The 26,776-nt window shown below is 43.7% G+C and overlaps 4 protein-coding genes across 5 annotated transcripts; 2 read left to right on the plus strand and 2 right to left on the minus strand.

Moving 5' to 3' along the window:
• On the minus strand, positions 1 to 4,988 carry lmod2b (leiomodin 2 (cardiac) b). The gene is made up of 6 exons (XM_073480708.1): positions 4,713 to 4,988; positions 3,819 to 4,301; positions 2,806 to 3,066; positions 2,497 to 2,706; positions 1,815 to 2,273; positions 1 to 27 (listed from the first exon to the last, which is right to left on the minus strand). Exons 1-6 carry the CDS (start codon positions 4,986 to 4,988, stop codon positions 1 to 3), a joined length of 1,716 nt encoding a protein of 571 aa, XP_073336809.1.
• A 1,411-nt stretch (positions 4,989 to 6,399) lies between these two features.
• Positions 6,400 to 10,956, minus strand: asb15b (ankyrin repeat and SOCS box containing 15b). The gene is made up of 12 exons (XM_073480402.1): positions 10,938 to 10,956; positions 10,704 to 10,835; positions 10,399 to 10,566; positions 9,981 to 10,087; positions 9,708 to 9,846; positions 9,453 to 9,624; positions 8,855 to 9,015; positions 8,570 to 8,714; positions 8,334 to 8,489; positions 7,582 to 7,684; positions 7,287 to 7,440; positions 6,400 to 7,175 (listed from the first exon to the last, which is right to left on the minus strand). Exons 1-12 carry the CDS (start codon positions 10,954 to 10,956, stop codon positions 7,006 to 7,008), a joined length of 1,626 nt encoding a protein of 541 aa, XP_073336503.1. The 3' UTR covers positions 6,400 to 7,005.
• A 1,376-nt stretch (positions 10,957 to 12,332) lies between these two features.
• On the plus strand, positions 12,333 to 17,887 carry LOC141008091 (uncharacterized). Its single transcript, XM_073480293.1, has 7 exons — positions 12,333 to 12,344; positions 13,808 to 13,915; positions 14,013 to 14,069; positions 14,148 to 14,306; positions 14,550 to 14,709; positions 15,108 to 15,208; positions 17,723 to 17,887. Exons 1-7 carry the CDS (start codon positions 12,333 to 12,335, stop codon positions 17,885 to 17,887), a joined length of 762 nt encoding a protein of 253 aa, XP_073336394.1.
• Positions 17,888 to 20,386: 2,499 nt separating this feature from the next.
• LOC141008372 (uncharacterized) lies at positions 20,387 to 26,350 on the plus strand. 2 transcript variants are annotated; one of them, XM_073480707.1, is made up of 7 exons: positions 20,387 to 20,591; positions 21,298 to 21,506; positions 22,067 to 22,159; positions 22,251 to 22,340; positions 22,686 to 22,796; positions 23,600 to 23,723; positions 23,838 to 26,350. In XM_073480707.1, exons 1-7 carry the CDS (start codon positions 20,567 to 20,569, stop codon positions 25,523 to 25,525), a joined length of 2,340 nt encoding a protein of 779 aa, XP_073336808.1. In that variant the 5' UTR covers positions 20,387 to 20,566; the 3' UTR covers positions 25,526 to 26,350. The 2 variants fall into 2 exon arrangements, with proteins under 2 accessions (XP_073336808.1, XP_073336807.1); XM_073480706.1 differs by having other exon boundaries at positions 20,423 to 20,591; positions 22,248 to 22,340.
• The last annotated feature ends 426 nt before the right edge of the window (positions 26,351 to 26,776 follow it).

Consider the following 26,776-nt stretch of genomic DNA (forward strand, 5'->3'; position numbering starts at 1 on the left):
TTATCGTAGATGATGTGGGACTTCCACCTGGAAAACAACAACGCTGTGTCAGTTTTTAAATGCAAATCTTAAAAATATCTCCAAGGCTTTCGTGCTTTTTAAGAAATCTGATGGGTGACGGCAAAGAATGCGAGGAATGGGCATGAGTCAGTGGTCATGACCGAGAAACATCAAAAAAGATAGCAATTATGACTTCTGAGGCATCGCTGCAAGAATGTAGGCTAGTTTTCAAACCACACTTCATCACTTCATTTGAAGGAGTAAGGTCAGTTTATCGTGCTGACATCAGGCTCATATAGTAACAACTTTCATCAGCTGTAAAATGATCACGTTGCAACATTAGTCAAGAAATGTGACCAGTGAAGACTGGAAAAACACGCACACGGTAGATGTTTCCCTCTCTAACACAAGGGTAACATTGGTAAAAGGATGTATTTTAACCCAAAAATGATATCAGTTAAACCATATGACACTATAGCCACCAGTTAGCTTAGCTAGCTTAACAGACTGACTTAATTAGGGAGCTATAAAGGAGCTAGCAGGTGGCTTTTGCTACCTTTAGACATACCAGGCTAGTTAGGCTATTTCCTCCTGCTTCCAGTCCTTATGCTATGCTAAGCTAACTGGCTGCCGACCATGCACCTTTCTTATTGTTAGCTTTTATGGTTTTTAACTAACACTGCGCAGAGCTACCTTGAAGGATAAGTTCACCCAGTTCTCCAGATGCACCGAGAACCCAAAATGACTTGAAAAGACGATATTTACCCTTTTTAATACAAAATCTTAACTGTATCTGCGACGCTTAAGCCATTTTATGTTTTCTAATCGGTTGTTTTTACATTTTAAAACAAGTCCGAAGCTACTTCAGCTGTTCTGTGGACTACAAAACTTCTCCCAACTTTCCATCGGCATGAGGATGAGCACATAATGACTGAATTTTCATTTTTGGGTGACCTTATCCTTTAATGGCATCATGATTGCAGTGTTTTATTTAATACAATCACCAACATCACATCAACATCTCACTCTGTCTTCTTGGGATCAGATCTGTGCGTGATGTCCTCAGCGTCGTCAACGGACGAAGTGTTAGCGGACTGTTGTTGTCGGACGCGTGTTGCTGGTGTGCGTGCCGTGTTAACGTGTCATATCTGTCTTTATCAAAGCTCCGCTGAACAGTTTCTATGAATAGCTGCACTGAGTGGCAGGAATTTCACAGCTAGGAGACCCCGCCATCTGAGGGCACAGCTGATTTTCCACTCTAACAATATAACAAGCTGTGCCAAAGCCTCTTGTCAAGGTTGCATAATAATTACACAAAAACAAAGTTCAGGCCGTTAAATTCCTCCACAGTAACAGCGGCATACTGTTATGAAACATTAGATAAACCCGAGTGCTCTCTTATTTGTTTTCCATCCTTCTTTGTCTTCGGAGTAAGAGTTTGTCGTGCTGTGTTTCTGTGTCTCTCTCTGGCTGTTAAAGTATTGTGATCGTACCACGGTGCTGGCTGGTGCTGAGCAGCCTTTTGCCTGCCCACCCCGGTGTAGAGACAGAACATAGCATGTCAGCCACAGAGATGACTCAGACACCACTGACTCTGTGTCATCCTCGTCTAAATTAAACTTCCCACTTGTTCGGTTCGCCTGCGGAGGGACGACGCAGTTTTGAATTAAGTACATCGTTCAAGTGCTTGTGGAGGAGGAACCATTTAGCCACTTTTCAATACATTTCTAAATAATGCAATCTGATTTACAAATTGTCTGTTATGTAAAATAAGTTTCAACGGCAATGTAGTTGCACAAACCCCTTCCGCTCACCCGTCTCAAGCTGCGGACGCTGCTGCCGCGGATGGACTCCATCAGCTGGTCGTGGGCTGACCTCATGGGCGTGGACGGCCTGCTGCCCTCCTCCCCTCTCCGCTCCACCGACACGGGCCTCAGCGCGTTCTTGAGCTCCTTCAGGATGCAGCTCGTCTCGTCCTTGCCCTTCTCCTTCAGCTTCCCCTTCTTGCTCTTCTTACCTTTCGTCTTTGTCACCTTCTTGCTGCCCGCCTCGTGCGCCTTGATGACCTCCGCGATCATCCTGGTCGGCTTCTTCTCCCTCTGAGGGAGAGGCGGCGGTGGCGGGGGAGGTGGGGGAGGAGGAGGCGGTGGAGGTGGAGGAGGCGGTGGAGCAGGGGGAGTCTGTTTTTTAGCCAGGTCGCTCCGCGGGAGTTTGGGCGAGGACCAAGGAGAAGCTCTGGGCGAGCTGTAAGGCGACGAACGAGGAGTTCCTTTCTAGAGGTAGATGGGAAAAAATGGATAGTGCGCTCACTTACGCTAAAAGTTGCAGGTGTCAGCGCTATGTGGGGTTAAATATCTGAAAATGTTGATTGCCAGATATCGTTAGCATGTAGCTTGTTAGCTGAAGAGCTTGTCACAGCTTGTCACAGTGATGGTAAGGGTTAGGGTAGCCTAACTCTTACCCAGCCATGTTTCATAATGGGTAGAAAGAAAATACCAGTGCAGTGGTTCTGGGGTTCACAGCTCCCTCTGGCGCCCCCTGTTGCTGCTGCTGTCTCTGCTCCTGCAGACGTTTCTGCCTCTGGCGGTCCTGGTTCCTGGTGAGGATCCCCGTCATGCTCATCCTGGGACCAGGTAGGTTGAACTGGTAGCCCAGCTTGATCAAGGTGTGGTTTTCCCTCAGAATCTTCACCATCTCCATCTCGACCTGTTCGGGGGAAGTTTGAGGGAGAGAGACATTGTAAAATACAGGAGGAGAAGAACTACGAACCAGATTATGGTCACTTTGGACGTGAAGATAACTAACCTGTCCTCCACACATGTGTCTCTGGTTGTGGAACCGAAGCTCAGTCAGGGTGTTGTTTCCTGGAAGTGCTTGAACCATCGCCATCACTCCCTTCCCCGTCACGTAATTGGACTCTATGTTGAGACTGATGATGGACGAGTTCTCCTTCAGCATCTTAGCAACGGCCAGAGCCACGGGGTCGTCAGCTCGGGTGTTAGCGAGGCTAAAGACCCGCACGTGTGTGTTGGACCTCAGTGCCTCAGCGAATCGGATGAGGGTTTCCTAAGAAGTAAATATAGATGTTTATATAATCCAGAACATAAAGGTCAGAGCATCCCTGAAGACATTTCAGTAAGGCCAGTGTTGACAAAGTCGACACAAGAGCTTGAACCTAAGATGTAGATGCTATCAGGTTAACTAGAGGCTGATCTTTCCTAAAGGTGCCTGCAGAACACAGGAACCTTGTCAAAGCTGTTGATTGGGGACATCAACACTAAGTTAATTTTTCAGCCTGTAACTATGCCCTCCGTTACATAACAATGTCTGGATGCCTGGTTCTAAAAATAAGCTGGCATACAATCAAAAGTTACCCAACAGTCAAGAGCAGGATGGTAGCAAGCTGGAAGCTAACAAATGTTAACCACTGACCAAACTCAAGCCATATGTTGAAACCAGCCAAGTCACCAGGATATAATGTTTCTAAAGGTTGACATTTGTACCAAGCCTGGCATATCACCTTCAGGATTTGGTATTATTACAAGCCACAAGGCTGCCAAACTGGCGACTGGCGGTGTTTTTCATGGGAAAGCAAACCATCTCCAGCCGCTTTGGTGGCAACCAAAACAGGTATTTTAAGCCGAACCATGATGTTTTCCCCCTAACCCTAACCAGAGCATAAGCACAGCATTATGACTGAGAAATAGAAAACTGAAGCTAAACAAACGTAGAAGAAGAAACATTAATTTTATGAAAGTTTTCTTTTCACCTTGATTCAGGCTGTTTCTACCTTTCACGGCATGCGTCTGTATTCATACCTGTGAAATATCGTCAATGTTGTTGAGATTAACCTCTGTGAGTTCAGGGTCGTTGCTGAGAACTCGTTGGAGAGCGTCGTCGACAACGGTTGGGTTTCCGGTCGCGTTCAGGTCAAAAGGTGGAGGGGGAGGAGTCAGTCTCATAGGCTCCACCCTCTGCGGCTTCAGTAGCATCGGGGTTGCGGCCCGTGGTGTCAGCACCCCAGAATCCTTTGAGGGTTCAGGTTTGGATTTATTATCTTGTTCCTCTTCCTCCTCCTCCTCCTCCTCTTCCTCATCTTCCTCCTCCTCTGTTACAGCTTCCTCCTCTTCCTCGCTCTCCTCCTCCTCTTCTTCTTCCTCTTCCTCCTCCTCCTCCTCTTCTTCTTCTTCCTTCTCCTTTGGTTTTTCGTGCTTTTTCTGTTCTTTCTCATTTTCAACATCTTTTTCATCCTCTTCTCCGCTGCTTTCCTCTGTCACACACTCCTCCTCTTGTTCTTCTTCCTGTATGTTAAAAAATATTCAAAGTTTGAAATTCAAGCCTGTAGTTTGTTTTCTTATAAACATATATAACATCTATTGTTCAGCTAAATGAGCACAGATGGTTTTAAAGCAACAGTCCTTTTAGTAATTCAGATGACTTCTTACTTTTAGATGTATTAAAGGAAGGGAAGAGAAGGAAAGTTGACGGTTGAGTCTCATTCCCAGGTCATCAGACAGACGCCTTGGGTCAGTATCTGACCACCTTCCCAGGTTGATTGAGACTCAACAATCAACCATCTTTCTCCGGACTCTTCTTCCCAATCTTTGAGTAATCTGTCTTGAATTCTATCTGATACATCTTCAAACAAGCCGGCTTTGCCTCTGGCACATTCTACAAACGCCAAGCAAATCTAATTAAAAGTCATCACTGACCGGTTTGGGGCTTCCTCCACTTATCTCGTCCTCCAGGAGTCTACGTGTCTCATTTTCCCAATACTTCATGAGGGCCTCTCTGCTGAAGGTGCCCGTTGGGGTCTTGTCAGTCTGGTCTCTCTGTCTGAGTCCTATGGGTACGTTGGCGTCAGGATCGATGTCCACCAGCTCCTTTTCCAACTCAGCCAGCTCCTCGGGGCTGAGGGAAGCCAAAAGCTCGTCCTCGTCGACATCTTCGTACTTACTCAGCTCTCGGCGGTACCCGAAAAAGCTCATAGCTGAAGCGTGCTTAGTAGAGACCGCTCAGTTCTTGAGTTGCATGCGATTCTGACCCAAATTGAAGCAGCCGTGTGGGGTTAAAGGTTCCAAAAGAAGACCGGGACCACCGTGAGGTTGCCGGAGACCCACGGACATAAGGGTCCAGGCAAGGTGATCTCGTTCGATGAAGGCGTTTGGACGAACTGGGTCCAGTCAAAAGACGCTTCTGACAAGAGCCCACTCCAGTCTGAACCAGATCTCCACTGGCCGGTCGTGTTGGAGAGTCTGTGTGTCCGTCGGGTGTCCTCTCCTCTCTAATCTCGCCAGCTGCTGTTTGGGCCTTAAGAGAGGGATCAGAGGGGAACGTACCAAAGCGTGGGCCCCATGATGCAGCGTCTTTTTTGGGAGGCACTGCTCTGAGAGACAGAGCCACAAAAAGCATGTGAGCTCAGAGACTGTGCCCTGTCAACGTAGCAGTCTGTCACCACGGCCCGAGTGGCTTTGTTCACGGCCCTAAAAAGACCAACTGGACCCAACAGAACAGAACGACAGAGATAAACAGAGATAATGTACCGCCCAAAAAACAGCATGCCTCGTGTCATGTTCTCTGTGGTTACCGTCAGTTGATCTGGATGATTACAAAACTATCTTAACATGGCAGATACATATGGAGGCAGGGATTAGAGATGATGTGTTTATGGATGAGTTGTTCTGACTTTCAATCTGTAAGAAACCACTACGGGCTTTTTAGGCATGCTAGCAACTCTCAAGATGGCAGCTGCTGTCTGTTAGCCACTCCACTGCTTTGGTTCAATGTAATGTCCGAACAACTACTGGATGACTTGCCATGAAATTTTTGTCAAGACGTTCACTGGCCATCAGACAGTGGCCATTTTCCTCCGACATCACACTCAGGGTGGGAATCTGACAAATCGTTATTGTTAGCGTTCAGCCACCTGCTAGCTAACATCACTGTTTTAATACTGTTACAAGATGTGATAGGAAAGGAATTAGTTTTAAAATATCAACCCATATCTTGGACACATTTATTTAAGCCCGGAAGTGAAACACACTAGATGTAATCAAATGCTAATGCTAGCTAGGAAGCGGTTGAATGCTAAGATCAGGAAATACGTTATCAAATACGTAGTTTTGGCCCAATTTCCCTCCAGATTTTCATTGTTCAATAACCCATAATAAGTGATGAAATGATGACAATTTGTCAGATTGTACCTGCTAAACATCAGCCTGTTAGCATGCTTCTATTAGCATTTGAAATAGTGCGGCTGTAGCCTCTTGTTTGTATACTTTAAATCTCCTTTGACCTTTTAAATGCATAGTAAAGTGTCCTGTCAGAGTGATGTCTGTGAACTAATGCACAGTGATACAACTCAGGTTGGAGCATTTAATAATTCTGTGCAGGAAAAAATAGCTGTTGCATCTCAGGTTTTGTGTTGTAAAGTTAGCTTTTTCATTTTTAAACATATATATATCAACAATTTTCAACTGTTCACAAAGTGAACTCCTACAGACAACACAAAGTGAGAATAATGTTGTCCACCCACATAGGTGTTTTCACTTAACCTTCCCTATTAGACCTTTTCTGAGGGCTGTGTGGGCTGGTACATGCCGTGCTTGATCTCTCACACTCTGCTGCACCTGTGAGGCCGGGACAACTTCCACTTTAATCATTCTGATTGGTTGCTGTAGTTTGAAGACCTTGTATCCCTCCCCGACCTCTCCTTGAGCAGATGTCTAATTAGCGCAAAGTGAAAGCACTTGTGTGGGTGTACAGGACATTTAAAATCTGTGATATTTGTGATATTTCATATGCTTTACATGCTTTTTTTGCAGTTCTAATCGTGTTTTGCAATGCAGTCTGGAATATCGTACTCAGAAACAGTTGTCACAGTCACACACTACATATAAAACTTAACAAATGAAATACAAAAGGACTTATAATCCCTTTAAGCTTACTTTTAAAAAGTGGCTAGTGCTTTTCATTAGTGTTTAAATCTAATAAGCTCAATGTGCTTCACTTCGAGGAGAGGTCATCATACGGGTCGTAGTCTCTATAGGTCACATAGTTCTTCAGTCTCGGAGGAAAAGGGACAGCAGCCATGGCTTCAGGGTTATTCAGCATCCTGCGGCTCATGTGACCTCTGATTACCAGTCGACACAAGTGCTGCAGAGACCGTGGCTTGCCTGGGGACGCACAAACAAATGCTTACCCTGTAGTTGCTTGAAACATTCCTACATTTTATTTCTTTTTTTAAATACAAAGTAAAGGATTTGGTTGGATTGGATTTGCTTTACTCATAATGTCAGAAATCTCTTCCCACTCGGGCGTCCTCCTCAAGATGCATTCGAGGTTGGGACAGATGCTGACACGGCTGACGTAGTCCAGGAGCATCCTCACAAGACCGCCAACCAGATGTTCCAGCCATGTCACCGATACAAACTCACAGAACTGAAAGAGAACAAAATCAGGGATGGGATTTATTGTGTATGTTCGGTTATTGGCTCTTTGACTGGTCTACTGTGTGTCTTAATTACCATGGAGTCTACAACAGAGTGTATGTAACGTATGTCTACCTGAACTGGCTCTTACTGTGATGACGTTAGGTTGACTGTAAATCTGGTAGGCTTGGTTATGGAGGTCCCTCCAGGTACTGTCCAGTTCTTCACTGTTACCATGGTAACACAGGAAACACCTACCAGAGAGAGTAATACAAAAACTAAACGTTAAAATAATAATAAAAATTGAAGTTGAATTTGAAGCTAGCAAGAGTGTTGGCTGGCTCAGGACCTTTGGACTGCTGGGAGAAATAGGTTTTCATGCCCGGGGCTAGCTAGTTAGCATGCTAATGTCAGAAGATACCTCTGCAATGCAATACATAGATGTCTTTGACATAACGTCAAAACTATTCTTACATATCGCACCTTTAATGTTAATAGATTGCATTAGCAACATTAGCTAGCTAGCATTAGCAATGTTTTCAGAAACTGCCCTTTCAAACAAGCCGTCAGGACTTCTGTAACTTTGGCCATCGTTGCAAAAACACTAGCAGAGCTGAGGTGGAAAATGCAATTAACAGTGCCTACTCAGGCCTGTGAGAGCTGACCAATCAGAGCAGACTGGGCTTTTAGAGAGGGGGGGCCTTAAAGAGACAGGCACTAAAATGGAGCGTTCAGACAAAGATTGAATAGAGGTGAAGGCAGCCATGGACAGTATGAGAAAATAATGTGTTTATTGAACATGAATGCATGTAAACAACACCAAAATAAAGGATGAACATGAAAATGATCATAATGTTGGACCTTTATGTCAGAACTCTTCTTTTTACACATGGACTGACATACTTCTGAGCATGATATCCACTGTTGAGCAGCAGTCTCTGCATGGCGCGGTCTCTCAGGCAGTACTGCAGTGCTGTGGGGAACACCGTGTGGCTGATCACATTGAAGTAACAATTCACCTCTGCTCCGTAGGTCAGCAACAGCTGCACCAGGTCATACCTGGAAATGGTCAAACAGAGAGACGTCAGAGGTTATCTCAACACAACCATCCCGCCACCACATAATGTATAGCCGCCCACCTCTCAGCACGTATAGCAACTAGGATGCATCTCAGTGGGTCCAGCTCGGTTCTTGCTCCAGCCTCTAGCAACATCTTGGCACAGGTGGCATCCCCGTTGGAAATAGTGAAGTACAGAGGAGTCTTCCTGAGGTCGCCGTAGTTCTCTGAAATCAAATTACCAGCAGGGGACAAAGTGCCTTCAGCCAGTTTGTGGTGCATTTAGGGACACTAAGATTCGAGACCGACAAGACTTATAGGCTATCTTTATTCAAAGATTCAGAAGTGTGTGTGTGAGAGAGCACACCAGAGATGTGTGCGCCGAGCAAGACATTGACATCGTATCCCTTCTGTATAAGCAGCCGCAGACACTCGACCTGTCCCCCGTCTGCTGCTGAGTGGATGGGGTCCTGGCCTGAGAGCCGGATAGCCCTCCTTGTGGTGATGGGGATGAGAGTCCTCAGGGCTCTAGGGAGAGAGGGAGAGAGGCAAACAGGAAGAGAGTGGGGGGGCGAAACCAGTGAAAAACAAATGCTAAAAGAAGAAAACAGGGCACAGAGACAAATGTTCATTAGATTGTGGTTTTGAGCGACAGTGTTATTCGGTGACGGAACTGATAAACAGCGATAAACAGAAGGCTCTTTGTGGAAAGGACGACAGTGAAAACACTGCAGAGCTGTGAGGTGCAGAGAGAGACATGTTTCAGACTTCAGTTTCATCAATTTGGCTGCAAAATAGAAGGAAAGGAATGTTAATTTGTCCCCAGCCATTTCATGTTTTGTCTGGAAGTGGATTATCTTTTAGAAACTCAGATATTCTCAAGCTTTTGCCAAATTTAGAGCGTAAAAATGACTTGGTGCTCTCTGGCATCGTCGCACATCTTCAGGACATGGAGGTCAGCTCACAGTATGTGCCCCTCATATGCAGCTCTGTGGATGGGCAGCTGGAAGGCGAAGCTGGCTACGTTGGGGTTGGCTCCGTGCAGCAGCAGCAGCTCGATACTGTCCAGGTTTCCAGATCCAGCTGCATCATACAGGACCGTGTCTCCATTGCTGGCCTGGGCGTTCACGTCACCACCTAGTGGAGCGCAGGGAGAATACAGGAAGGTCTGATCAAACATGACATGATGTGAAGGATCACACTTTGTTTCAGTGTTTTACCATGCTGTATGAGTATTTCCAAAACTTGAGGGTTGCTGAATTCAGCTGCGATCCCCAGAGGAGTCACCCCATGACAGTCTCTGGTAGTTACTTTGCCTCCGTGTCGAAGAAGCAGCATCAGAATATCTGTACAACCCACCTGATGCAAGAGGTAGGAAGCAAGGACATACAGAAGGAAGCAAAGATGGTAGAGAAGAAGGACGGATAAAGTATGACATATAGCCTGTAATTTGAGGTTTGGATTGTGGCACGCTTTAGTCGGTATCTGTTCACCTTCGCAGCTTCGTGGATTGCCGTCCGCTTGGTGTGACACACCTGCTCCACAAAGGCCCCACCCATGATGAGGGCCACAACCATGTCGTATGATCGCTGTCTCACTGCTGCAAAGTGTAGAAGACACAAGGCGACACGGGAGGAAGCCAGATAGTTTATCAGGCTCATGTTTACAGGAGATGTTTTAACAATTCTAATGTCATGCCAGCAGCTCTGTGAGGGTCAGCATTGCTTTGAGCTAAATGCTAACATGCTCACAGACGCAATGCTAACATTTGCCGCCTGAGCTAATTTTAGACTTTGTACACTACCGGGCATATTAGTAATATAATACTGCAGTAGCTCAAACAGACACACAGACTGTGTGTGTGTGTGTGTGTGTGTGTGTGTGTGTGTGTGTGTGTGTGTGTGTGTCTACCGATCAGCAGAGGAGACTCGTTCCTGCTGTTGGTGTTGTGCGGTGAAGCTCCTTGCTGCAGCAGCACCTTGACGTTTTCCACCAGGCCGGCCTCTGCTGCCAGAGTCAGAGCCGTGTCCCCGTCCCCCGTCTGCTCCTCCAGGGTCAGGTCTGTGGACATCGACGCCGCTGCAAAAAACACCAATTAGAGTATGTCAAGGTTGGAAATACACATCCTCTATCTCTCCGTGGTTTCATCGAAGCACAGGTGCTCGAGGCTCTCTTCATTCAGACTTCACACCCGGCCTGTTGCGCTGCACTCTCACCCCGCAGCACCGCGCGCAGGACGTCTCGCTGTGGCTGCACAGCTGCTGCGTGCAGAGCCAAGCGGCCCCTGCTGTCGCTCTCTCTGAGGGCAGACACGCAGCCCGACAGCTCCTGCAGCGCACACACGTCACCTGGGGAGACACAACCAAAGGCCCAGGGACCTCAACACTTGTTGCCCAGTCACGTCAGTGTAAATAAGATGTGCTACATGATGGGTTTAACAGGATCCTTACCCTTGTGAATGGCTGTCATTATCTTCAGGAAGTCTTCACTGTTTCCTTCCTTACTATTGAACCAAAGTCAGTTTGACAAGATTAATTCATCAATGTTAATCTATAGATGGAGCTTAACAACAGTTTTGGAGTTAATTACCTTTAAATGATTGAATTCAAGACTTCCTTTCCTTTTGTAAAATGATTGTACTACCTCATTACATAACAGTGAGAGCACGTTGGACTCTGTCATACCTGTTTGTTTGTATCGACCATGGCAGCCTGCGGGCATCTCTAATGCTCTCTCGAATGGCAAACTCAATAATGTCCTCGTTTATATCCTCCTGCTGAAAGTAATCCATTTCTATAGCAGAGGACACAAGCCTGGCTTTACATGCATCTCCCTTTGGGCTTCTCCACAGCATGCAACTTGTTCATCAGGGAAAAAATGGCTGCCTGCTCTGCATCACACCTGTTCATGCTCGTAAGTACATTAGTGTAAATCAGTCATACCTGAGATGACGCCACAAAGTCACATCAATCTGTCTCACCCCGGAGTCTGATCACGCCTTCTCCAGCTTTGCAGCCCGTTTGTTTTTTTGTCTTGTGTGCTCCTGTTAGCTTGTCTGGGTTATATTTAGGTATGACCTGCTTCAGACGACCTGACTCAACTCACAGTGTCACGTTTTTTCACTTCCCCAGCACCAGTGAACAAAGTGCTCCTTCCCCCGATTGCTGCCCTGTGATAATTCAGTCAGATGTAAACAGAGCGCGCATGTCATGCTTGTGAAACATCTGCTTCTTTTTTTTTTTTTTGCCTGACTCACCTCCCTCGTGACTGTTATTGATGTGATAATGGAAATCAATAATCAGCGTGCTCCCAAGAATATTATGCAACAGCACTTTCTGCACGCTCACTCAAGCAATTCACAAACAGCAAAAAGTGTGTTTAACTTAAAAACTGAACAAAAAAATGTCACACACATCGTTCATAGTAATGAAAAATGATAAATCAAAGACCCCCCAGCATTACCAAAGCAACACCATCATCTCATTTTCACTTTCTGCACAACAGCTTGGGGGGAATAACCTTGACATATTCTAAGCGCAATATTAGAGAACAAGCGCCCACTTTCTCCTGACGAACAAAATTGATACGTGGGAGTTTGTGGAAAAAAAAAAAAAGTCTCAGACGGCGTCAGTGTGTGACACAGTGACTCAGCCTGTAGGCGGCCTCTCTCCACCACGTCAAAAGACTTCACCAATCTGTCTGGAGTGAAAGCAGACTGCCGGCCCGTCCTCAAGTTTCACCACACGCTCGGACATCACACACATGCACACAATGAGCCCTGTGACCGGACTGGAAACACTCGATTTCATGCACTGGATTTGAGCAACCGCTGATTCTTGCTCCATATGAGGAAGAAAGTAAGTAGGAGAATTTCATTTCTTGATGTTTTTTGTTTTTTTTACACAGATAGTTTGTTTAATTTGTGTAGACTAACACTGATGCAGCTTTATCTTGTGGCTTAATTCTCACTTGTGCTGTGCAGATTATTTGTACTTAAAGTCAGAATTGTTACATTTTTTTTTTTTTGCATTTTCTGCATTTCTCTTTTTCTTGCAGTGAAACACGTTTGCATTGCGACACAGGATCTCACTATATTTCCACTCTACACTGGAGTGTTAAATGAACTGTTGTTTATTTGATTTAAGGAAACCGTTACTCATTTTTCTATAGTGGGGGGAAAAAACCCACAAATCGTTGGATAAAAGTATAAATACGCAAATTAAATCATATACCTGTAGTGTTTAAAAATAGAAATATGAAATTGTGAATTATTGTTGCATGAAGTAAGATGTATTTTAATGTGGTAAGAGCAGTGCAGTTAACTGCTCCATATTCTGCTGCTGCTGCACCTTTTAAAAGGGGGGAGGCAAGTGAAAGGACGCAGTTTGCTCTGACTCAATATATTGAATAAGGAGGATCAGCACGTGTTCTCCAACTGCACATTCACTCAGTTCTGATGCTGGAAAATATTGTTTTTTAACCAGAATGAAAAGATTCCTGCTCGTCACACTGTCCATTCATCATCATCTGTGAGCTCATTGTGTGTTTTGCAATGAAAATCTTAACACCTCATAGAGTCAGTGCAGCTGCCACATAAATGTTCTTATTCAGTTTTCACTTGGGTTCATTTGGATCTGAACTGTAACGGTGCTGACAAAGTCATTTTCATGATTATTATTTTCTTGATTTTCTTGAGTGTTAATGTTAAAAAAAGAAATGCCAGCCCAGAGTGATGTATTCAGTTTTCTTTGTTTCATCTTTCCAACGGTCCAAAGAGATCACCTAGAAATACTGAATTTACCATCATATATAACAAAGAAAAACAGCATTTCTAGCTACAAAACAATTGGGAATCGTCACATCGAGTCAATGTGAGGACTAATTGCGAAAGGAAAAGCAGAAATTGTAAAGTGTGATTGAACTGAGAACTCGAGAAACGACTGCTGCTTTCTTTTCCAAGGAATACATAACATTTCAATTCTTCTGTAAAGAAGGTTGAAAGATCTGTCGGATTTATCTGCCTTAACATAACACTTAGTGAAAGATCTTTATTATTGTAAACACCACCCCTGCCTGGTGTCATAACATGGTGAGAAGTGCTTCATATAGCTTACATACAGTAGATGCAGCTATAGTCAGTGTGGTTTATCTGCTCATATTCCATGTGGGAGTGTATAACTGGATTCATCTAAACCCTATAATCAGTGAAACACATCTGTTGTACCTTTTCATTGTTATACTATAATGGATACAGTATGTGTTTTAATGTAAATTCACTGTGTGTTTTTTTAAACGGTACGTAAACTCTTTTGTCCGTCAGATCTTGAAAGCACCTTGTCTCCTCTTGAGTCTCTTCACAAGTTTGAATCTCTGCTCCGGAAAATTTGGGACACCGATCACTGATGATGTGAGCAAGCTGTCGTTATTGGTGAGATTACCGACACGCGTCACTTTAATATATCATGTGTCCTCCTTGTGTGTGTATGTGCTGAGAAGTCACAGCTCTGTCATTATCTCCGCTGCAGAAGCAGAATATCCCGTCTGATTATGAGATTCCTGTTAGTTACATTCCCAAAGAAGTGGTACGTATGAAGGATTTAAAGCAGAATTAATGTGAAACAGTCGAATACACACAAAGATTGAATATTTTGTTCCTCCAGGCTGGCACGTGCTGGGTGGTGTTAAATATCTATCCTTTGGAGCAAAGTCTTCGGAAGCTGGCCGACATGTTTGGTGCCATCTCCTCCAACAAGGAAAACATAATTGTCTTCATCGCCATGCTGAAGAGTTTACGCTTCACCTTTGACCATGAGGAACTGGTAGGTAATCAGCAACCAAGGAAACTGTAGAAATAATCTGCATATGTGTACTGTCATCCTTCTTATTCTGCAACAGTGTTGTAAAAAGCACCCAAAAGTCATACTGAAGTCTTAAGAATCTGAAACTTGGGTTGTGCAAACACATGACCGCTCAGTTTAAGTGAAGAGAATGTAATATTTTGGACGTGTTATTGCATACTTGAGTTATTTTTAGGATTTTCTTCTCGTTGTCTGATCCCCCAGGAAACAGCGATGCAACTCTACCAGTGTCACTATCAGGAGGAGAGCTTAATGTCTGGTCTTTACTTCGACTACATCAAAGACGTCTTGCACGCCGCCGCCCAAGGAACATCCGGCTTCTCGTGCAAGCCGCCGCCGTGCCTTAATCCGCAACAAATACCAGGTACACCATACATTTGCATTTTTACATTTTTTTTTTTAATGCAAGCTTGAAAAACTAAAGCAGCTTAGTCTGCCTGTCAGTGGGCAGGTATTGATTCGGGTGGGTCAAGGACACACAGATCAGATGAAACCTTGAACACACAGCCAATACTTGTAATTAAAGGAACTGTATGATCAAAAGATGCATTAAAAGCAAGTCATTACTGCTGAGTACATCTGGCATCTCAAAAGGGAGCCAGTGTGAGTGTTTTTGAGTGATTTCGCTGCACGTACGCCTGCAACTAAGCCTGAATCCCACCAGAATCCTCTCGACCATCAAGAGGATTTGCCTCCCCACTATCGAATTTCTGACGTGTAACTGTAGTCAGAACAATTTCCAATAATATTTCCTTCTTCCAGGAGGTCAGGAGGAGGGTCGTAAACACAGCTGGTCCAAGATAACTCCCTCGATTCTGGCTCTCATCCCCTTCATAGCTTGTGTTGTTATCCTGGTGTGGCTGGTAAGTAAGTGAGCAGACTCGATGTGGATTAACGACTGTTGGTGATACATGACAATTTACTTTTAACGTAATTTAAAAGAAACAGAAGACAAGAGACAGACCGAGACATGAAAAACTAGCTTGAACAGGGTTTAGTCAATAGGCCTACGACTTCACAAAAATATATCATTAGAAAGTTCAAATTTACTTGGGTATTAGCATGCTAACACGCTAAGCTAAGATGTTGAATAGGTAAACAAACCTGCTTAAATGTTAGCTTAACAACTTTGCCTGCTTCATATTCCTAAACAGCAACAAACTAGCCTAGTGCATTACCATTTCACAAAATGTTACAAAATACTTTACTACATGTTAATGTTAATACAAGACATCCTTTACAAACTGACACTTGAAGCTTGCAGTTAAAAATGTTAGTAGCCTCAGTCAATTTATTTTCAATACTTACTTTGTGTTCAGTGCTAATTACAAATGTTAGCATGCTAACAGGCTAAACCAAGATGGTGGACATGGTACACATACCTGCTGAACATCAGCGTGTTAGCATTGTCAAGTGTGAGCATGTTAGCCTGTTCATGTTAGCATTTAGCTCACCGCCTCACAGAGCTAGAAGCAAAACTGTGTACTCTCGTTAAAAGACAATACACCAAGTGACGAGACGTGAAATTGGCAAACGTATTCATTTGTGTCGTCATTTTGCAGCCATAACTGTAACCTTTAAAGATATATCGATTTATCTGACGATGCTGCTGTGCTTATTTTATTCACTGTGTTGCTTTGCTAGCGTCTTTGATATCTACACAACAGCGACATCTCGGCCTCGCTGCTAGTTTTTTAGTTGTCGTTTTCTTTTCTTCTTAAGTCTGTGGCCCAACAGGTAAATTAGGTCTCCAACCTAATGTTAGTGCTGTTATTAATGAGATATGACAGCATCAAACATGCATTTTAGAGTAACTAGATGTATACACTTTGAGATAGCGTCATCAAAAAAGACTTTTCTACCCGGAAGTTGCTGTAAACAAACACTATGATTCGGTCTATTAGGACGATGTTCCTGCCATTGTAAAAGCTGCTTTTACTGCCTGTGTAGGAACACAATTATCACACTATTCAGGCAGATAATTGCATGTACGTATAAAAGGTCAATAATGTCAAACTTGAAAGGCATGAATAGTTGTTATACCACAATAACATTGTGGTATAGATTATCAGCATGGTCTTCATGTTTCCGTCTCTTCATGAATGAAGAATTCTGCTGGGAGCCATTTCACAATTAGTTATTCAGAGAGGATCATTTCTTGGGTAAACGGAAATGGTAAATGGCATTTATATAGCGCTTTTCTGGTCTACCGACCACTCAAAGTGCTTTACAACACATGCCGCATTAACCGGTTTCATGCACATTTATACACTGATGGTAGAGACTGCCGTGCAAGGAACCTGTCGGGGTCAAGTTCTTCTTACTGGAAACGTTGTGTAAAAATAAAGAAATATAGTGTAAAAACAAGTGATAACTGATAATAAGTGATGGACCGAGTGTTTGCGTTGGTGCTCTATGTCCTGTTAAGTGCTGGGGTTTGTTATTTACGTGACAACGCTTTGAACACAACACAGTGGCTGATTGTTACTTTAAAGGATAAGTTCAAGTTGCAAATTGAAAATTCAGTCATTATCAACTCAACCCCCATGCCGATGGAAAGTGAGCTGAAGTTTTGTAGTCCTTTGAAGCAAAACAGTGTTGCAGCATTCTCCGAAACAATTGAAGTAGACTTAAAGACACTAATAGTCTCCATACAGCTTGAGTGAAGATGTTGGCTTCAAAAACGTCTTTTCAAATCAATTTGTCTTCTCTGGACTTGTATTACTGTAGACGACCTGAATGGAGTCATTTGATGGTTTTTCATTGGGTTTTTTTACATTTTAAAACAAGTCTCCATCTACTTTAGTTGTGCTGCAACTCTGTTTTGCTGTGAAGCTCCACCAATGTTTTGTGGACTCAGACTTCACAATACTGCATCCGGTTTTCCATCGGCTTGGGGGCGAGTAGATAATGACTGAATTTTCATTTTTGCGTGAACTGTTCCTTTAACTGCATCGGGCTCAGATACTACTCTCTCTGAATCAGTCCTTTTGATCAGTGGATGGCCCAGTCAGAGCCACAGTGGTTCTCTTGCTTTTCCCCCTCCAATATTATGAGAAACCTGATGAAAAAAAAAAAAAAACTGTCCATGGTTGTAACTTTTCCATCAACTACACTGAGTCTTGTGCCTTTTCCTCTCTGTGGGTTGCTCTCGTAAAGCCCATGATAATGCGCCTTCAGTTTCATGAGCACTTCCAGGAAGGCAATTCTTGCAAAATTAACAACTGCTCATCAAATATTCAGTAGTACTCCGAGGTCATTACCTAAAGTAATGATATCCGCTTTGGAGATTTCACATCTGTCATGTGTTCACCATAGAAAACACAACACTTTTTAGGCTTTGAGTCTGATTTTCTATCCTTTGTTTTTATTTTTAGGCCAAGTCTAGAAGGCGTTTACCAGTCTGCAACGCTGAAAACAGGCAAATGACACCTTCTGACCTGATCCCAACTGTGTCTATCTCCATCCCACTTCAAACACTCGCCCACGCTGCCGACACTCAGCCGGTGGGGGAGGTGATCCCTGAACACGAGAGTGGATGAAGCATGACTAATAGAGAAGGGAAATCTGGACGGCAGTACAACAACTCACTCTCCAGGTTGTTCTGTTATTGGCAGGAGCCCTGCTGGAGAAACGAGTGTGGTCTGACACTCCTCTTCCTCTGCTTTCACTCATCTGAGTGCACGGACCTGAGCTGCGAGAGAAAACTCACCTGCTGTGATGCGAGGCGTATCGCAACATTCCCCAGACGCTTCTAGCACTTAACCATCCAAAGAGGTTGTTTGGGATCAGAGGAGGAAGTCTCTACATGATGGCTGGTTATCTGCCAAAATGGCTGCTGAGGTTATATCAAATTGGCCGGTGTTAAACAGCATTTGGCTTTCTCTGAGCAGACCAAGTTGATTTTTTTTCTTTTTTTTTTTTGCATTCCTGCCGCTCTGAAGCGGAGCCTCAAATCAAAATGATTTCACTCTGGAGGACGTCATTTCATTCTGAGATGGGACCCCTGTCAGCAGTTTTTTTTGGCTATGTCCTGATAAGAGGTTAAAGAGGTTGTCCTGTCACTGCTGTAGAGTCACACACTGAATCCACACCTGCCCCTGTATTCTGACTTCTACTGAAATGCATTAGGGGTATAGCGCTGAGAAGTTCCTATCAATATTGCCTTTAATGCATCAGAAGTAAAAGCAGCTTGCATCTGACCTACTGCAGCTTGTAGTTGACATTATTCTGATCTGTGATCTGCCGCAAAATTGCCAACCTGCTAGTCGCAAACAACACGCCAAGCAGTTCGACAAGTGTCCCACTTTGTGTATCAAAGATCTGACCAGATGGCAGATAGCCATCGCCAGAGGCACTTTGAATCCCGTCTTTGTGTTTCAAAGCTGTTGCCCAATGATCTATAGCTGCTGCTCGGCCCCCAGTGAGTGTGTTAGCGTTTTTAAAGCCTTATTCACCGAGTCAATCATGTCCAGTCATCGGAGCATGACTCCCCGAGTGTGAGCGCTCTTGTACTGTAATGTGTCAGATAAGGGGGAGCGAGAGACAGCACAGACAGGCAGAGGGAAAGTGAGCGAGATAGGGATGGGTAGATGGACAGGCGGATGAGCTCAGTGAGGAGCATAAGGAGGGCTTGTTCTCGCCACAAAAGAAGTGGCCGTAGGCTGGAGGAAATACCAGTTGCGAACACGACTGATCTCGGCAGATCCCCATGAATCAACAGGCGAAGAATCTTTCCCGACCGCAGGCTATGTAGCCTCATCTACAGAGGACTGTTGGTACAGTTTTCTGTATTTTAATGATTTACTTCCACAACATGGCGATGAAATATGGAAATACACACATGTATTAAAATAAGGTCTACAACTTATGTTTTATTGTCTTTCTGGTGGCCAATTTGCATTTTAATTTTGTGATAATGTATATTTGTATTGTATGTGAGATTTTAAGTTATTTTTGTCACAAGAGTAAACACTTACAAAATGTAATTAACTTTTTATACAATTGTAATTAGAAATTCAGTCATGAATGTAAGGGGGGTAGACAAAACATGTATGTTAACCATTATTACAAAGCGAGCTACAGTGGCATATATGGATGTATATTGTATATCTGATTCTTGGTATCAACTTCCGATCACTATTCTCTTTGTTGTGTTGAAGGAAGTTTGTTCGACTGAACCTCTTTAACCTTTCTGGCTGTTACGTCTCATGTTGTTTTGGTGATTCACATGTAAAAGTGCTGACTATCAGATATCTTCGAACGAATACCGTATGACCCACATGTGTAGCACTTTAAAATGTGAATAATGTACTTGTAATGTTTTATTAAGTGGAAACACTATTTCTGTCCAGCCCTTGCAAACGGCCCGTGAGCAAAATCGTGTTAATATTACGTATATGTATATTCTGAGACTATTTGTCATCGATGTTAGAAAAATACATATTGGTACATCTTATTTATGTTGTAGAAACAGTACACAACTTAAACAAGATGTTCAGTTCAGATCATCTTCTCTGCCTGACCTCTGATGTCACTTCAAGGAGACACAAACTCACTAACAGGGGTTTTGATGCATTTTTTTCATTCCGATGGTTGTTATTGAACAAGTAATAACATTCGCTCAAATAAAATGTTTTTGTGATTAACCTTGTCATAATAAAACTTCATTTGTGGTTGTAATTTGTCAGAATCAGCTCTGCTTTTTTTTATTATTGTTTAACCTTTATTTAACAAGGGAATTTATTTTTTTCAAGGGAGACTTTGCCAAGAAAGCACACCATTACAAGGTTATTTACAATAGAGTTTAAAAGGATCACATTTTAGGGTGGATCTTGGTTATCTTAATTTTTTTTGTTTGTTTTAGGTAAAATTAAGATTAGACATGTTGAAAAAATATATAAATGTCCTTAACACAACGGATATATTATTTAAAATCATTAACAAGCTCATGTTTGTCTTTCTGTGGTGTTTGCTCCTTCCTAGCAACTTCAAAAGACCGTGCTTTTATTTTATATAGCTACATCCGCCGGAAACACTCGGACTTTTGTTTTGGAAAGCCGCTGCCCAGCGGCCGCCATTATTCTTCCTGGCTTGACGCTCGGAAGAAAGACGGTTAAATACTTTTAAACATTATATTTCGGGGTAAACGACAATACGTTTAAACTCTTTGTGTAGTCGGTTGATTGTCTCATGAATGAGCGACACGCCCTGAGCACAGAATGGAGAAACGATCCGATACTATAGGTAAGTTGCTAAGCTAACGTTAGCAAGCTAACAGTTGCTAGCTGCCGCCGACTACGGTGGCCAGAAAACGAGAAGCAGCGTGAGCCATCTGTTGCAGAAAACGGGCGCTTTGTTTTCAGTCTCGAGCCAACGTGCGTGTAGGAAAGTGTTTTCAGATATTTTGGCGATGTTTGGTGATTAGCTAGCTAACGAGCCCGAGCGGGGACTGTCCGGGCTGATTTCAAAAGCAACCGTCCTTCCCTCCGGATGCGCCGATCGGCCGCTGCATCGTGTAATACGTTACGATGACCCACACAAGTAACAGTATCTCGCCTACGCCATCTAATCGAAGTTTGAATCTGACTTGGCTGCAGTTTGGCGCTCATTCTCCTCACGACTGCACATGCACACGCAAGCGTGCACACTTCCATCCTCTCTGCAGCTCATCTGCGGTTAAAGCTTGTCATCAGCACTGCATCGCCCCCTACAGCAGCTTCTGGCTCCACCTGCAACACCACTCGAAACAGTTGGTGGTTGTATGTGCTCGTATTTCCTCACACGGTTTAGGGGAGAGATGCAGCTGCAGGCATGAAACATCATTTTATTGGACTACTGTACTGAAGGATCTATGAAACTGTGACACAACAAGACCTGTAGACATTACATTAAGCCAGCTGTCACAAATGCTAACACAAAACATCCTGACTTTGTGTCATGTTCCACACAGGTGTTGGAGGTGGCCTTCCTCTGGGCTCCCTGCGCCTGATGGCCTCCCCTCTGCAGCTGACCTACTCGTTCATGTGGCAGGTCATACGGCAGAGGAACGTGAAGCTGTACGGGAAAGTGGAGGAGTTTGTCACCATGGTGACACAGACCATTCCTGAACTCATGAGTTACAAGCAGACCGCCCAGCTCGTCTTGGGGTTGAGAGCGAGGGTGAGAGTTTATCATCTACTGTGTGCGTGCATCAAACAAGCGAATGTCATTTGTGTCACTTTAAGTGGATAGACGAAACAAAAACTGATGGAAGATTTTGGTTGGTGTCCCGTTGAAACCCTCAAGCTACCACACAGCTTTCTTGCCACGTACCTCCATCACACACAGAGTCTGTGAGTGTGCTCTGCAGGCAGCTGAAGTGGCATTCATTACTTTAGATTTGTCATGAGATTACTGAACATCAAAGTAGATGTTCACACCGCAGTATGTTGATGAACTCCATATGTTTCCTGATACAAATCACACACAGAGAGAACAAAAAGAGCATTTGAAGTTATAGCTTTGTAGTTGTTGACCTTCTTTGCTGTGATGAAATTGTCAAAATTGTCTTTGATATTGCGTTTGAGGGAAAAGCACCTTAAAAACCAGGTCATCATGACTGGAATACTCGATCTCTAGTTTGAAAGCAAATAATTACAGTTCTATTTTATGTTGACGTTAAGTTTGTTGTTGATTTATGTTATAGTTTGTCTTATGACTATAATCTGCTCGCACTCTAGATCATTTTGGATTTGCTTCACAAAGACGGCCTCCCAGACACCAAGGCTATTCAGACTCTCATCAATAAGTTGAAAGTGTCTGCGTCCACCGGGGTAAGAATGGGATTTGTGTTCAGCACACTAGACTCAAGATTCCCAATGTGTGAATTGAACATGAGTTACAGTATTCCCTTTGTCACAGAAGGACGCAGAAGTGGAGAAATCTCAAACAAACTTCATGGTGCTGGTCCAGAATCTGCTTAAAAACCCCACAGAGAGGAAACGCTTCTTCCAGGTATCCACATCCGTCCTAACATATTAGACAGTGTTTGTTTGTTTGTCATCAGAAAAAAAGCCTTTTTTTAATTACACATTTGTAGCTTATTTAGATGTAGTAACAGGCGCTTTGTGGCGCTACCTTGAGTTGCTTCTGATGTTGTCAGCCTAGCCAATCTCACTGCACTGTTACTCTTTTTGTCGTATAATTAAGAACAACTTTACAGTGAATTGGAATGGGCTAAATAGCAGTGCATGTGGAGATAAAACACAAAAAATCATACATCTCTCCTTTTGAACAAAGTGTTCTCACAACCTGAAAGTCCCGATGCTGTTAAACTCATACATATTTCTGTCCCTGCAGGAAGTGTTCCCTGTTCAGTATGGCACAAAGTTCGATACAGCACTGCAGGCTCTGACTGCAGGTCTCGTGTGCAAGCTGGAGCAACTTCTTCCTGTTCCCAATCTCTCCCAGGTACGCACATGTATCATCATTACATTTTGACATAGATCCTGGGGCAGTAACAGCAGGGAGGGCTACTGGTTGCAGACAGGAAGTACCTTTTATCTGGTTGATCCTGATTCAGTGGCAAAATGCTTGAGCAACACACAGAGTTATTCTGAGCTCCACAGGTGTTTTGCAGGTGATCTTTATGGACAGGCCAATGTGAAAACAAATTTTTCAATAGAGAACCAATAACAATGTAATGTATAACTTGTCTCTTTTTGTATTTTTATTGTGTTGTTTTTATTATTTTGCTTTTTAACCTGTAAAGTGTCTTTGTGTACCATGAAAAGCACTATATAAAATAAATGTATTATTATTATTATAACAAACATTACAGTATCTGGGCGCATTTTTAGAAAGTTTTCAAAAGCTATTGAATTAAATTTGATATGTCTGTGGATGCCTTAAGCCTTGTTTGAATAAAGCATCAAACCAAGTTTACCGTGTAGATGTAGGTGAAAATCTAAGAAGCTCTTAAGTACATTACCAAAATGTAGGAATTCAATGTCAAGTCTCTTTCACTGGACCAATTTCAGACATTTTATGGGCTGACCTAAAGACTTTTCATTTACAATAAGGAATTACCAAATTTCTCTGCTGTGGATAAATAAAGGTTTACCTTATCTTAGAATTGAATTAATTCTAAAACATTTTAGGATCTGGATTATGGATTTTATTTGGGTTATATTATATTTTTTAAATCAAACCTCAGAGGTCAAATGAAACTGCAAACTCATTCATTATTTCCATTACCTGCTTCTCTACCTCAGCTTGGTACCATGATCTCAACAGAGCCCGCTGTCCTGGAGGCATGTGGAGGCTTCATCCCTCACTCCAACGACCTGAAGACTCTCCTCTTACACCAGCAGGCCAAGGGACTCCTCGGTGTTAAAGGTATACTTTAGGCTCTCTGTATGAACATATGATGAAACACATAAGGGAAAATGTTAAATAAATTCATGAAATACAGTGAAAATGAATTTGACGAAGTCCTCTCTGTCTGTGCAGCAACCATCTCGTCCTCGGTAGGCGACTGTGTGCTCTCTTCACTCGCCTTCCGTACCAAACCAGTAGAACCACCAGCACCACCAAAATCACCAAAGCCAGTAGAGGTCACCCCCACCGAAACAAGCCCAGACCCCTTCAGTGATACTGAAGACTTTGGAGTAATGTCAGATGACTCTGACAGCCCAGCAACCCCTGCTACTGGACCACAGAGAAGAGGGCGGTACAGTCTTAAAACAGCTGATAGCAGTGCTGCAAAAGAAAAGAGTGTCACAACAACTGCTCAGACGGAGAATTCAGTGCAAGCGAAGACTGGTACACAGGAACAGTCTGCCACAACTCTACAAAGCAGAGCAGAAGATGGAGCACCAGCAGCTCAAGAAAAACCAGAAGCACAGCGGGAGCTGCCCTTGAAATCAATCCCCTTCAGGGTTGTTCAAATGCCAGTCAAAAATGCTCCCACCATGCAAAGTACAGGAAGCGCAGGATCAAAGGACGGCCAAAAACCCCATACTCAGCGAGTCACATTGCATCAGTGGGTGTCACAGATTGCCACCAACTCACTCTCTCTTCCAGCCCTGCCACCACTTCCTCCAGCCAGGTTCAGCGCAAGGGATGACATGAAGCCAAGCATAAGAAAAAAGCAAATCAGGCCTCCAGCTGACAGATTCACTTGCGGCGTGTGCGATAAGACCTTCCCCTACCAGTCCAAGCTAATGGATCACGAGCGCATTCATACCGGAGAGAAGCCGTTCGTTTGCACAGCATGTAACAAAAGCTTCAGAACACAGGCGTTCCTCAACAACCACCTGAAGACCCACAGCACGGTGCGCCCTTACGCTTGTGGACAGTGCGGGAAGTGTTTCACCAAATTGCAGACCTTGACGAAGCACATGCTCGCCCACAGCGGCCAAAAGCCCTTCTACTGCAACATCTGTAACAAGGGCTTCACGCAGTCCACTTACTTCAAGAGACACATGGAGTGCCACACGAGCCAGATGACGTTCCCCTGCAAGCACTGCAGCAAAAGCTTCCCGACGGCTTTCAAGCTGTCGAACCACGAGCGTTGGCACACCAGAGATCGTCCTCACATGTGCGAGCGTTGCGGGAAGAGATTCCTCGTCCCCAGCTTGTTGAAGAGACACATGGGCTACCACATCGGCGATCGCCAGTACCTCTGCTCCCAGTGCGGAAAGACCTTCGTCTACTTGTCTGACTTGAAGAGGCACCAGCAAGACCACATACCCAAAGCTAAGATCCCATGCCCCGTCTGCCAAAAGAAGTTCTCTAGCAAGTACTGCCTGAGGGTTCACCTGAGGATCCACACCAGAGAGAGACCCTATCGGTGCTCCATATGCGAAAAGACCTTCACTCAGGTCGGGAATCTCAAGGTCCACATAAGGTTACACACAAACGAGCGGCCGTTCAGCTGCGACGTGTGCGGCAAGACCTACAAGCTGGCGTCCCATCTGAACGTCCACAAAAGGACTCACACGTGCAAGAAGCCCTGGACGTGTGACACATGCGGGAAGGGATTCTCCGTCCCCGGCCTCCTTAAGAAGCACGAGCAGCTGCATACGAGGGATGCTAACCCTGACTTCACTGGGAAACGGAGACACAGGGGGAAGCACAAGAAGCACTCCCTCAAGAGGAAGTATGACGAGGAGGACGAGGGCAGCGATGATTATTAATCAAAGAAACACATTTTGTAATACACACGGATGCTCTGAGTTTCCGGGCCGATCACTTAAAAAGATGATGGTTTGAGTAGTGAAAATGTTTTTTTATGTTAATTTTTTCTGATCATCCAGTTTAAAAACTACCGATTTGAGTTATAATGGTCATTTCTTGGTAATTGTCCTTGCAAGCTGATGTAACAAAATAAACTTGGGTAAAGATGTTACCCTAAGCTGTCACATTTTGAGAGATACAAGGGTGGCAATGAGAATTGTTTGATCATTTTTTGGATCTGTTTTGAAGTTAATGGTCAGTAATAGTTTTCATTAAAAACCCCTATGATGATGGTTGCGCTTTTAATGACGCCGGGTGAATATACAATAGAGGTATTTCGATGCATGTGACTGTAGATAATTTGCTGTGTATCAAATCATTGTAGTGTCACTAGGAAACTTTTTTATCTCTGACTGTATCCTTGTGGAAATGGTAGTGATCCAAAACTACTTTTACCATACACTTCTTTTTTTTTTATGTAACCCTGACCTGTATTCATTATTCTGCTTTTGTTTTAGACTGAAAATAGGCTGATTTGTGTTTATTAGAATTTCACTTTTGTACCAGCAAAAGATGCAGTTTTGTTTCTGTAATAGTGTGGAGTTAACACAAGAAAAACATGAAGAAAACATCATGGAAATGTGTGATGAGGTCGTGCTTATCTTTTCCATTACTCATCCTAATTGTGAACAGCCATGTATATACAACATTAATAAAAAAAAAAAAACCTGTTCTAGTTATGTCTTGTTTTGCCATAAAATAAATACACATTCCAGAGGACTGGTTTGTATCTTGTCAATGTTGTTTTTATTCCACTTGTGTTTTGAGCACTGGCCATCATGAGGCCGGAAGTGAGACGTAGATAGATTTAAGTTTAGTCAGAAAACCCAACGATAGCTTGACTGACATTTTATAGGAAATGCACAGCCGCATTTATCACTTCTCACTTGACGTATTGACGGCCCCCTTTCTTCTAAACGTACTGTGCATTTTGCGAGCTCAGTTAAGCGTATAATAGCCCTTTTCCACGGCCGTGACAGCCCGGTTCGGCACGACTTCGTCCCGTTATGCGAACCTCTCATGCGTACAGCTTCATCTTCACGGCTGCAGTTACAACCGGCTGACTCCTCCCTCTGCCGAGCTGTAGCTAAGGCAACGGTCCTCTGATTGGCTCAAACCGTGTGACGTCATTCAAGCGACAAGAGGAAACA

Source organism: Pagrus major, chromosome 14, assembly GCF_040436345.1.
Source record: "Pagrus major chromosome 14, Pma_NU_1.0".
NCBI lineage: Eukaryota > Metazoa > Chordata > Actinopteri > Spariformes > Sparidae > Pagrus > Pagrus major.

Coding starts and splice junctions, on each gene's coding strand:
- LOC141008372 (XM_073480706.1), top strand. CDS start 20,567: ATGGAGAAACGATCCGATACTATAG. Junction 22,797..23,599: donor CTGTTCCCAATCTCTCCCAG/GTACGCACATGT, acceptor TCTCTACCTCAG/CTTGGTACCATGATCTCAAC. Junction 23,724..23,837: donor GGGACTCCTCGGTGTTAAAG/GTATACTTTAGG, acceptor CTGTCTGTGCAG/CAACCATCTCGTCCTCGGTA.
- LOC141008091 (XM_073480293.1), top strand. Junction 13,916..14,012: donor TGAGCAAGCTGTCGTTATTG/GTGAGATTACCG, acceptor TCTCCGCTGCAG/AAGCAGAATATCCCGTCTGA. Junction 15,209..17,722: donor TTGTTATCCTGGTGTGGCTG/GTAAGTAAGTGA, acceptor TTTTATTTTTAG/GCCAAGTCTAGAAGGCGTTT.
- lmod2b (XM_073480708.1), bottom strand. CDS start 4,988: ATGAGCTTTTTCGGGTACCGCCGAGAGCTGAGTAAGTACGAAGATGTC. Junction 3,067..3,818: donor ACATTGACGATATTTCACAG/GTATGAATACAG, acceptor TTTACTTCTTAG/GAAACCCTCATCCGATTCGC. Junction 2,274..2,496: donor ACCCCAGAACCACTGCACTG/GTATTTTCTTTC, acceptor ATCTACCTCTAG/AAAGGAACTCCTCGTTCGTC.
- asb15b (XM_073480402.1), bottom strand. Junction 9,016..9,452: donor GCATATGAGGGGCACATACT/GTGAGCTGACCT, acceptor CTCTCTCCCTAG/AGCCCTGAGGACTCTCATCC. Junction 7,685..8,333: donor AGTGGATATCATGCTCAGAA/GTATGTCAGTCC, acceptor TCTCTCTGGTAG/GTGTTTCCTGTGTTACCATG.